The 11,717-nt window shown below is 46.9% G+C and overlaps 1 protein-coding gene across 1 annotated transcript; it reads right to left on the minus strand.

Moving 5' to 3' along the window:
• Window positions 1–2,334: 2,334 nt before the first annotated feature.
• Window positions 2,335–4,793, minus strand: CITED2 (Cbp/p300 interacting transactivator with Glu/Asp rich carboxy-terminal domain 2). The gene is made up of 2 exons (XM_080941631.1): window positions 4,558–4,793; window positions 2,335–4,077 (listed from the first exon to the last, which is right to left on the minus strand). Exon 2 carries the CDS (start codon window positions 4,067–4,069, stop codon window positions 3,260–3,262), a length of 810 nt encoding a protein of 269 aa, XP_080797757.1. The 5' UTR covers window positions 4,070–4,077; window positions 4,558–4,793; the 3' UTR covers window positions 2,335–3,259.
• Between the last annotated feature and the right edge of the window lie 6,924 nt (window positions 4,794–11,717).

An 11,717-nucleotide genomic window follows, 5' to 3' on the forward strand; every position in this document is an offset into this window, starting at 1 on the left:
TTATAGCCATCCCAGGCGTTTACAGTAGTAAAAGTCACAGAGACCGTAAACTTCACAATAGATGTCAGCCTCCTGGAGTGGGTGCTCTAGCCTAGCACCCCATAAACAGTGGTGATTAGGTAACTGTTCTTCAAAGACCTATCCCTAGCTCTAACGTCTTTATCAGCCACAAAGATGCTGACACTGGGTCGTTATCAAGTGCTCGGCAGAACCACGCGATTGTATTCACGCAGACATAACCCTCTGTTGTGTTATCAATGGGGCTGTACTTATCACTGATCTCCTCTTGAAAATCAAGCATGCAGTGTCTATTTGGGAGCAAAACCTAAAGAACAGAGGCCCTCTTGTACCGCATTAGAACTTTTTGATAAACAGCCAAGGTACAGAGGTCAAATTTCCCCATATGCCCTAAGCAACTTAGTAGGAAGCAAGACCACAGAAGGTTTTGCAAATGTCTGCCAGGAGCCGGGTGATCTAGGTCACTGTACAGGTTTCATTAATCAGGTTGTTTAAACAAGGGCTTATTTTTCTCTGCCTAAAGCGACCTGCAGATATCACGTAGGATCTGCTCAGTTGTTGATCAAGAGAGTTTTAATGAAATAGAGATGGTGGGGGAGGGGGGAATTTGTATCTGTACTGAGGACAAATTGTGCTTTTAGCCAGCTCTCTGTTTGAGTCCTCTGTTCTAACAGGGATGGGTCCAAGTTCTAATAATAGTTCCTTGAGTTCTACATGCGTGTCCGGCGTTGGAGCAGCAGAGCGATTTAATGACAGAGCAGGTGTTATGGCTTATTCCCTGGCAGAATAAATGGTGAATCCTGGTGGTATGACAATTTTTTTGCCTTCTTCATGAAACACACACACACACACACACACACACACACACACACACACACACACACGAGGAAAGAGCTAGAATTTACTGTATGCAAACTTTTGTTTTTTTCACTTAAGCCTGGGGGAGGGGAGAGGATAGGGAAAGGAAAAGGGAGAGAAAAACTTACTGTGAAAAAAAAAAAATGCTTAGCCAGGAGGATTTACTGCCGGGTTGCAGATGCAATATTGACGTGTGGTAGCCGAAGAGAACTTTAACTATTGGAGAAATGGGATTGTTTGAAAACTGGGGTGAAAGAGCTTTGGGTGATTTCACAGAACACAGTTATTAATAGGATGGTGTCAATTATGGAGTTATAAAAAGCCCAGTGCCATGTGAATCTTTACCTGTCTTGCTTGGAAATAGAACGTAACAGAGTTGCACCACTGAGCCCTCCTCCATCAGTCTATGTGCCAGATTCCAGTGCGGCCCTTGGGCAAACCTGCCTGCATTGGCTTCCATGAGAGTCAAAGCACAAGAAGGAACTGCTCTTTGGAAGCAAGGTTTGCTGTGACACCTACTCAGCCTGCACTTCCGCACTTCCATAGGATCAGCACGAGTTTCCAGTTTGCTCTTGGCTGAGGATATGCTGCTCTTAAGAGCATGAAAACATGGCAGGAAACAATGTAACTCCTCTCTGACCTGGGACGATCTGACAGTTCAACAGTATTTCTCTTCTGCTGGATTATGTAAGACCGTCCTTGACACCCACTGAATATGGGCTTGGCCACCCAGGTTGTTAAAATATCATTTTTATACTGAGCTCCCCGGCACCTAAACCATGGGCAGCTCAGAATTCTAGAAAATGGGGCATGCTTGGGAGGGAACATGTTACGAAGGTTGTAATTTGACCTTTGAGTCAACCTCTGAGCAAAATTTAAATATTATTGGAAGCCTCAAGGTAGCTTTCCACCCCCTCTTCTACTCAGAACTGCAAACTAGTCAGAACCTATTTGAGATTTAGCTGGAAGATGTGTCTATCCTTAGCATCTCTGCTCAGAAATAAAATTCGTCACTTGAAATAAAGGTAATTTATATTTAATGCCACCCCATCCATCGCTCAGTATAATATTCTAGTCCATCTCCTTTTAAGTAGTTGAGTCAGAAACATTTCTTCCCCCCCACATCCCATCCCCACCCAGTGAGAATGATTTAATAATGCTGGCCTTCCTAGCCAAGGTTCACTGGAATTAGATGCAGCTAAGAAACAACCACAACAACAAGAAGACACTGACAACTTCTCAGCCTTTGATTCAACCACACCAAGAGGCATCTACAGAGGTAACCCCGCTGCACTGTCTTGTCTTAAATCCTGCTCTCCCCTAAGCTCACCGTGACCTGTTTTAGTGTCCTGAAACTTATCCTTTGGAAAGCTTACTCTCAATAACAACTAGAACGGAGAGACACCCCCCCCCACAAATGACTGACTTTTAGAAAAACAAGTTATTTCTTAACTTTTTATTGACATTGGCAAATTAAAATAGAATAAATTAACAAGTATTTTTTCAAAAAAATGTTTTGTACAAAAATACTGTCAAAATTTCCTAAAAAGCTTTCAACACAGTAGTTTCTTTTCATGTACTGAGTATAACTATTAGCACAGTGTCAAAAATGTTGAAGACAGAAACAAAATAAAAATCTGTGAAATGTTTGCCACTGACGACATTCCACACCCTATTACTGTCTGTACATATGGGGGAGGGGAGACAGCCAACTTGAAAGTGAACGGTATGACTTTTCCTGATCCAGAACGGTTTGGCCCACATCTGTTTAATCTTCCAGTTTAGCGTATTTGAAAACTTAAGCCTGTACTCGAATGCATAGTTAAAAAAAAAAAAAAAAAGAAGCGAGATGGCAGTTTGTGCAGTAATATCTGCCCTTCAAAAGTTCATGCAGCCAACAAATGCAATTTTTTTCCTTTCACTCATAAATCTGAATGCAGCGCGGTCATTTGAAACCATCTACAAAATCCACAAGATTAAGCAGTTTGCTGAGCTTAATATCTAACAGTTGAGCACGGGAGAAAGTTGGGGAAACAAGGAGCAAAAACAACAACAAAAGACCAAGTCAGCTAGATATTTCAGCTACATAAGGAGGAGAATGTCAAGGCTACAAGAACGAAACAAGAACAGGAAAAAGTGGCAGCAATCTTTTTTTTTTTTTTTTAAACCAATTTGTACAAGTTTATAGTTTACTTTGTTTCCAGGTTCTCAAACCTTTCAGGATCTGAAAAGTGAGATACTGCGTCTAAGGGAATGTTTTTGATTTTTTTTTTTTGTTTGTTTTTTGTTTTAAATTCACACCGAAGAAGTTGGGGGTGGGGGTGGGGTGGGTGGCGGGGAGGGTGATTTCTTTCGCCCCCCCCCCCCGCGAGGATTAACGGAGTCAACAGCTGACTCTGCTGGGCTGCTGTTTGCACACGAAGTCCGTCATAAAATCAAACTCATTTTGGCCCAGCCAGAGTTCGGGCAGCTCCTTGATGCGGTCCAAACCCATTTCTATCACCAAGGACATAAGCACTTCCTCGTCGATGAAATCAGTGTCTATGACATTGGGCGGCAGCATTGCCGCGGGGACGTGAGCCACCGAGGCGGGCATGGTGCTGCCACCGCCGCTGCCGCCCGCGCTGCTGCCACCCGCGCCGCCCGAGGTGCCGCCGGAGCCGCCGGGGGTGCCGCTGCCACCCGCGCCGCCAGGGGTGCTGCTGCCTCCGCTGTGCTTGGGGTTGCAATCTCGGAAGTGCTGGTTTGTCCCGTTCATCTGGTGGCCTGCAGCGGGGTGCAAATCCGGCATGTAGTGGTTGTGGGGGTAGGGGTGATGGTTGAAATACTGGTTGTTGAGCTTCTGCAGCTGCATGCTGGCCGGCAGGGAGCCTCCCTGGCTGGCCACCGGGGGACCCATGAACTGGGAGTTGTTAAACCTGGCGGCCGGGGCCAGAGCGCTCGGGGGGTGGCCCCCGTTCACAGTCCCCGGCCCCATGGCGTGCCTGATGCCGCTCGTGGCATTCATGTTGCCCGCGCCGTAGTGTATGTGCTCGCCCATCAGGGCGTTGAAGGCGTGCTGGGGCTGCTGCTGCTGGTGGTGATGCGGGCTCGGGAACTGCCCCATGCCCATGCGGTGGGCAGGGTGGTGGTGCAGCCCGTTGGTGCCGTCGGGGAAGCGCCCGTGGTTCATGGCCATCATATGGTCTGCCATTTCCAGTCCTGAAAGCGAAACGAGCAGACGCTGAAACCCGCGCCACACGTGTCGCCCACCGGAGCGCACCCCACTTTCTGTAGCCTCCCGAACCCGCGCGCACGTCAGGCTGCAGACCACCACCCCCGAGAGAAGAGCCCACCGGCAGCCCGAGCACCCGAGCTCGCTACCTCGGCGGACCTGCTGCCTGCCGGACCCGCACAGCCTGGCGCTCGGCGACCAGCCCCTTCCCCTACGATCCGGGAAAGTGGGGGGTGGGGGTGGACCGGAGCCCACACCCCCCCGGGTTCCCTGAAGTGGCCTAATAAAGGAAGTGCCCCGGAGCCGGGCCGCGAACTTCAGGCATTCAATCAACCCTCCTCACCCTGTGGTTGCACATCCTGTTGTTATTCCCCTGCTCCGCCTCGCGCTCGTCCCCGGGGCCAGCCCTGCCCTCGGAGGACTAGGCTGGCAGCAGCCCCTGGCTGAGCTTCGCCCGCCGCGCTCACCTTCCGTCTTGGCGATTTCTGCTCGGAACACCGAAGGCGGGCTCGTCGGGTCCAGGACCGGCTCAGCAGCACATAGAGGGGCAGCCGAAGGGCTGTGGGGCGCTCGCCGGTGCGAGGGTGGCGCCGGGGACGGAGGGGGGTGTCTTGCAGCAGCCGCCGGAGCAGGATCCCGAGCCGTTCCCTTGTCTTTGCCTCCGCAGCCCTCAGCCGCTCTTCGGGACCGCCAGGCAGCTGCCAACAATGAGCTGTGTTTCTCCGGGCTTTGGCCACGGTTAATATAAGGATCTCGGGAAGGGCGGAGCGAGAGCCTCCCCGGCGGCGAGCACGAACACGCGGATTCCGGAGCCTCGGCGCCCGGGATCGGCTCCTCCGCCGCGTCCGCGAGTCCGCGCTGCACGTGCGCAGCGGCTGCGCGCCCCGGCGCCGCCCAGCAGCTCCCGGGACTGGAGCGTCTTTCTGTCCCCCCCTCCCGCACCCCCCAAAGGCGAGGTTGTGCCTGCCACCTCCGGGAGGACGAGCTAATCCTCCCGGCCACACGGTGCTAGGAAGCACCTACTGGAGAGGAGCCAGGAGCACTCCCCGCCGCCTTCTAGCCAGATCTCCCCACCCCCAGCTCGCTCACCCGGCGTACCTAGTGATCTGCCCTGCCCTCTACAGGAAAAAGGGGTTCGCTCAGCCTCCCTGCCCTGCAGAGTTTTCTTAGGTGTCAAACTCTTCCCCCAACCTGCAAAGAATGGCTACGTTTTCCCGAGCTGGATTTTTTTTTTCTTAAAGCCCTTGGAACTATCGTATCCTGTCCTCTGAGCGCGCTTTCCTGAGCCGCGCCTTTGTGTTTTGCTTTTTCTTTTCTTTTTTTAAAATTCAGCCAGCATGTAATCCTAACTGGGGTATTTCTGTGTGGATGCACTCCCTAGCTCCCCATCCCTCACCCCCGCTCCGCACCCCCACTCTTTTTTTTTTTTTTCAAGGACAGGGGTTGGGGGCGGGGAGCGGCAGCGGCTGCAGGTGGACCGAGCGCGCTCACAGGCCGGGGCGGCTCCACTCCCGGGTTCCGGGATCCGCTCCGCACTTTCCGGCCTGCTCCACGCTCGGGGAGTACGTGTGCTTCTGCTAAGTTTGCGTTTGCAGCTCTTGGTAGCTTTGGCATCCGAGCTGAGGCGTCCCTGCTCTGTAAACAAACTCAGCGATCCTCGTCCCCAGATCCACCTTTTTGCACATACACAGTTACTTGCTTCTGCTGTTGCCCTTGATCCAGGAGGTGGGGGTGTGTGCAAACTTGCACAGCCTCCCTCCGGGCTCTGCCTGACGGTTTGGGGTTGATTTAGAAGCAAACGGGTTTGTAATTAAGAAATTCGAGGGCTGAGTAAGGCTGCTGCTGCTGCTGCTGCAGAAGGAAAACAGATAGATAGCTTGGTAATCGCTTTGTAAATAAAGTCGTTTTGGAAGCGGGCACGTAGCAGCACGTCCTGTATAGCACAGTGCGCGCACACACGGCCTGGAGTCTTCCTTTTCAGTGAAATTGTTCAGGGGAGCAATAGGCGGTGATAATAATAACCTTGCTTGCAGAACGAGGCACAACGAGCCTGATCGCCCATTTGGCTCATTGACTTGCAAATAAAAACCCCTAACACTGGTCTGGGCCACTATCCAGTCCTAGCTCTCTTGCCTTGCGAGTTATTTTTCCTGCACCAGGACGAGGCTGCTTGGAGCGTTTATCTCTCTCTTTAAGTGGTGAAATCGAGTTTAGCGCTCCGAATAAGGACTTCTGTGTATGGTTGTTTCTTCATAACTCGATGTCCATGGAAGAGACTTCCTGCTGTAAAGAACCAGTACCCCTCCCCCCTCTCGTTTCTTTTTCTCCCTTCTAGCTCACAGACTTTTTTTTTTTTTTAAGGCTGTATTTTTTGAGAACTGGAAATTCTGATACATAGCCTACCCCATTCAGTATTTTTTTGGCGTTACTCCTATGTCTTCCTCAAGTTGGTCCTATTCAAACACCCCAAACAACAAAACCTTCTCTCTTCCTCTCTACGATTTTTTTTTTCCCAGGCTGTCCAGCGTTTTGGAGAAGTGAGCAAGAGATACATGGCTTTCAGTTAAAACAATTCTCTGTTTTGTCCAGCTCCTAGTTTGACCTGTATGTCATAAACATGAAGTTGAAAAACCAAGAGGGTTTGAAGGAGGCCAGAAGAGACACTTTCTATCAAAAACCTGAGTTCAAAAAATCTTGGACAAGCCGAGATAATTTTTTGAGTAGATTATTTACTTCCCTTCCGAATTGTACAGTGTCTTGCGACACAAGGAACAGCTTTCGAAGTCTAATCTAGATTCCTCTTGCAATCACCAGGGGAAGGTACCCGCTATTGAGCTCCGATGTTTCTACAGACTGTTGGGCAATCTCTGGAAAGGTCATCGGCCCATCCCCCACCAGTAAAAGGAAAAATAAATAGTTCTGGATCCAGCTGGATAGCATGCAAGATGCATTGTTCATTTATTCTCCCGACGCATGTTTTCTGGGTGCCAGGAACTTCTTAGTGCCCTAAGATATAAAGACAGGAACTCATGCTTAGAAGGAGACTTCAGATAATCAAGTTTGGGTACACCCATCATCCCAGAGTGTACAGGAGAGACACCATATCCTGTCTCAGAGGCAGTGAGAGGCTCCCCAGTGGGCATAGTAAACTAGTTCAAGCCAGAGAATGAGTAAACTTCTGGTCACATGGGCCTAAGAGTTCTGGCAAAGAATTGAGAAGATGGGTCCTAAGGGCCAAACTCTTTCTAGGTCCAAACCGTAGTTGGGTCCTTAGGTCGTGTGTTTCCAGGCTGAGAATTCAGATTGGGTCTTAGGGACACAGAGATCGGGTGAAAGCTTATGAGAACCTCTGAGATAGTATTGTGGAGCGGAGTTGTGACGAAGGAAGACTCGAAACGGAATCCAGGTTGGTGGCGATTATAGTTATCCACGAATACAGGAAGTTCCCTGAAGTTTTTCCCAGGAACCTGGGGAGGCGTGGCCTGTAAGCATTCGCCTGTGATAGTAGTTCCCTAGGACTGACCTAACAACACCACACCTAAGCAACAAAAAAGTTATTGTCTGATACATATTAGGAAACCAGAAGTCCAAAATAAAGAGTTGGCAGGACTGGCCCTGTCCATTTTGTATCTTCTGGCAGATTGCTGGCAGCCCTCGGTACATCCATCACCGTAGTTCCTGCCCTGGTCTCTCTCTACATAGTATTTCCCAGCATGCGTCTGTCTGCGACACCATTTTGTAAGGATGCCACTTGTACTGGACCCATCCGAACGACCTCATTTGGTCTTCATGACCTCAGAATATATCCCACATTCAAATCAGATCACATTCTGGGACACGGGAGGTTAAGACTAGACCATAGCTTTTTATAAAGGCCGGCTCCAACCCAAAACAACAGCGAAGAACTCAGAGATCACGAGGAAGAAACTCTCTAGAGTTCTTTCCCAGGCACTCCGATGGCCTTGACCTCATTTCTGTGTCTCTGCTCAAATCCCACCCAGAGGTCTTGCTCAGCATCCCTTTCTGTTGTTTACTTCACCCCGCTCTTTACTTTTCTCCTTGGGGTTTGTTCTCACCTGGTATGTTGCACAGTTAATAAACTTCGCTGTTAACTGCTTTACCCCACTGGGAAAGGGGGCTCTAGGAGATCACAGCCCAGTATGTTTGTCCACTGTAGGTGAGTCAAGTCTAATCAGATGTTCAGCAACAGTGATTGGTCAATCCATGAATCAGTAACTAAGGACTGGGACATCTTAGAATAGTTATCAAGAGAACCAAAATGAGAAGCAAAGGATGACTCTAGACATTGCTTTTAAACAAGAGGTAGAAAAATCCAACAGGGGGCTGGGGGTGGGTGTTGCTTAATTGGTAGAGAACTTTCACCACAGAAAACCTTGAGTTCCATCTCTAATGCCTTGCAAACTGAATGCAAACGTGACTAATCGTTACACTTGGGTTGTATCAAGAGTTCAAGGTCATCCTCGACTACACAGAAAGTTTCCAGGCCAGCCTGAGCTATGTGAGACCCTATCTGAACAAGAGCCTCAACAACCACACTCTGGTGGAGAGGAACAGCTTGCTCAGTGAACCTTGATCTACCTCTCACTTAAGCAAGAATGTCATCTGTTTAAGGGAGATAGCTCACCAGGGGCTCATTGGCTGCTTAGAAATAGAAATGGAAGCAGGTCCCCACTGGTGTGGGTTTTTGAACAACACAGAGCTTTTAAAGTGTGAGCCTCCAGCTTTAGCTAAAATCTAAGCTTAAAAAAAAAAAAAAACAAAACAAACTACTAATGTAAAAAAAAAATTCTTGCATGTGCAGCACAGGTGGTGGGGGAATCTAACATAGTGTTTTATGCTGTACCTAGATTACCTCACCTAATCCTTAGAACGTAGGGAGATACTTGTTCTTTAAAGGAGGACTTTGAGTTTCAAAGAGGTTTTAAGAAAATGAAAACAGGACAACAGCAAAATAGTGCTTTGCTGTCTGTCTCTTTTCCAGGAAGTTGCTGTCTCCTTTCCAGGAAGTTTAGGGGGCACATGGAGAGCTCTAAAGTGCCGTCCAATGTCATAGATACGGCCAATAAGAAGGCTAATATTATATTAGAAGACTAGCACCGCCGTAATAAAATCAAACCGGGAAGGTTATCAAAGGAAATGTATTTTCTCCCAGCTGTGTAGGCTGCAAGTCCAAGGTCAAACTGTTAGCAGATAGCGTTCTGAGACGCCTGTTCACGGTTCGCACTTGGTCATCTTGCTTGTGTCCTGGTGTGGACTGAACGCCTTCTGCTCCCTCCTATGGATGCACATTCTCGTTGCTTGTTTGTTTGTTTTGTTTTTGTTGTTTTTAAATAAAGACTTTAGCCAGATGAGATAGGACTAGCTCTGAAGGTTTCCCTTCTCGGCCACCGCCTCTCTAAAGGTCTTATCTATGAACAGTAACATTCCAAAGCATTGAAAAAAATGGGGCTAGCCCTTTGTCACAGGAATCTGGGGGAAGACACTCACCGCTCTGCCTATGTTCATGTGCAAATTCACGTTAGTTAACTGGCATTTTATCAGTTTGCAACTTTAAGACCAAACTAGGAGTGCTCACATTTGTTTTGAAGTTTCGAGATGTCCGTTGAAAGCCTGAAAATAAAATAAAATAAAAAAATCAGTGGCTGAATGATGTAGGAAATGCTCTATCCAAACAAGATTATATTCAGTAAGAAAAACCAGAGAGGTCCCACAAGGACGATTACAGATTATGTGGGTATTAGATGGGAGATTACTGAGTGAATGTAACAAGTTCAGCCAAAAGAGAAAAATGTGGATCACCCGGAGCTATTGGTTTGTTGAATCAGATGCACAAAGAAGATGTTATTTAAAAAAGGGAATAACTTGAAATATGTTAAGGATAGAGCTATCACATGGTAGACCTGGAAATAATCCTTTTGCTAAATTTGGCTCTTCTTAAGTTGATTTAAGATATTTCATCTTAATAAAGAGTTTCGGGAACCAAAGAAGACTTGTTTATTTTTCTTTCTTAAAAAGAAATATGTTTTAAGGAGATGAGAAGTGGGACCTGGAATAACTATTTAATCCGGAGGGAAAAAAGGCTGTCAGGTGACTTGATACATATGTTTCTGGTGTGCACACAGGGAGCCCAACATGGTGGATCCTTTCCAGATGTTTTCTTTTTCCACTAAGACAAAGGAGAGACACAGAGACAGAGAAAAGAAAGAGAAAAGCCCATTAGAGAAGAGAGCCCATCGTCAGGACTTCCCATCCGGAATCTCTTGGATGCAGAATATACACAGCTTCATTTTAATGTGCTCTGTGTACTGTTTAATTTTGTTTCAAAACAATGTCTTGATGTTAAATAGTTATGAAAAAGAATGTTTTGGATAACACCTATTTAAAAATAAATCACGGAATCGTACCTGTAGATAGGACTTTTAAAAAAGAAAGAAAGAAAAAGAAAGAAAGAAAGAAAGAAAGAAAGAAAAAGAAAGAAAGAAAGCATTTACCCCAGTTCCTTCGTTTTCTAGATGAGAAACTGAAGGTCTTGAGAGGTTAAGTGACTTCCTCATGACTCCCTCAACACCAGGATTTCCAGTGCTCACAGTCAGAGGACTGTATTCAATCTGCAAAACGGGTACAATGTGCTGAATGGCTGGACCAGCCTATCCTGGGCCAGCATTCTTACAATGAACTGAGCTGTGTGACACAGCAACACATCTGTAGGAATTTCTATTTTTATGCAAAGTATGAAGTCAACGCATTTAAAATTATTTCTCAGTTCAAACAGGAAGTGTGAGGGTTTCTTCCTGTGTGTCCTGAGAGGCAGTTGCAGACATCTAAGTGGTTAGCTTACTCACAGGCACATACTCTTGCTGGAGGGGTGGTTTTACAGCTTAGAGTTGGTGTTTTTGTTTTGTTTTGTTTTGTTTGTTTTGGGATTTTTGAAACAGTGTCACTGTGTAGCCAAGACTGGTCTCAAAAATCTTCTTTTCCTCAGTCTCCTTAGCACTGACTTATATGACTGTGCCATCACATCTGGCCTAATTTCTTTGTCCTTCCTATCTATCTGTCTGTCTGTCTGTCTGTCTATCTATCTATCTATCTATCTATCTATCTATCTATCTATCTATCTTTCAAGATAAAAGACTCAGGGTCATGAATAAAATAAATCGTTGAGAAATGTGGCTACCACAATTATTCTTCAAATGACTTATGATAATGTTCACCACATCCAGAAGATGCATCTGCTGATGAAAAACTTTTAAAGTGTTTTTCTTAAGAATTGTTTATTATGTATACAGTATCCTGCCTGCCTGTATCCCTGCAGTCCAGAAGAGGGCATCGGATCCCATTACAGACGGTTGTGAGCCACCATGTGGGTGCTAAGAATTAAACCCAGAACCACTGGAAGATCAGACAATGCTCTAAACCTCTGAGCCATCTCTTCAGCCCTGAATTTTTCTAATCGACTTTTGTGAAAATACTTTATTTTCCTAGCTGATTTTGAAGTATGAAGCTGAAGACTCAAAACCCCCCAGAAAATGGAACTATTTTGTCAATTTCTGATCTTGAAATCTAATATATTAGATATGTGTTTTATTCAAAATGTATTCTCAATTTC

The sequence above is a fragment of the Micromys minutus genome (assembly GCF_963924665.1).
Source record: "Micromys minutus genome assembly, chromosome: 30".
Lineage (NCBI taxonomy): Eukaryota > Metazoa > Chordata > Mammalia > Rodentia > Muridae > Micromys > Micromys minutus.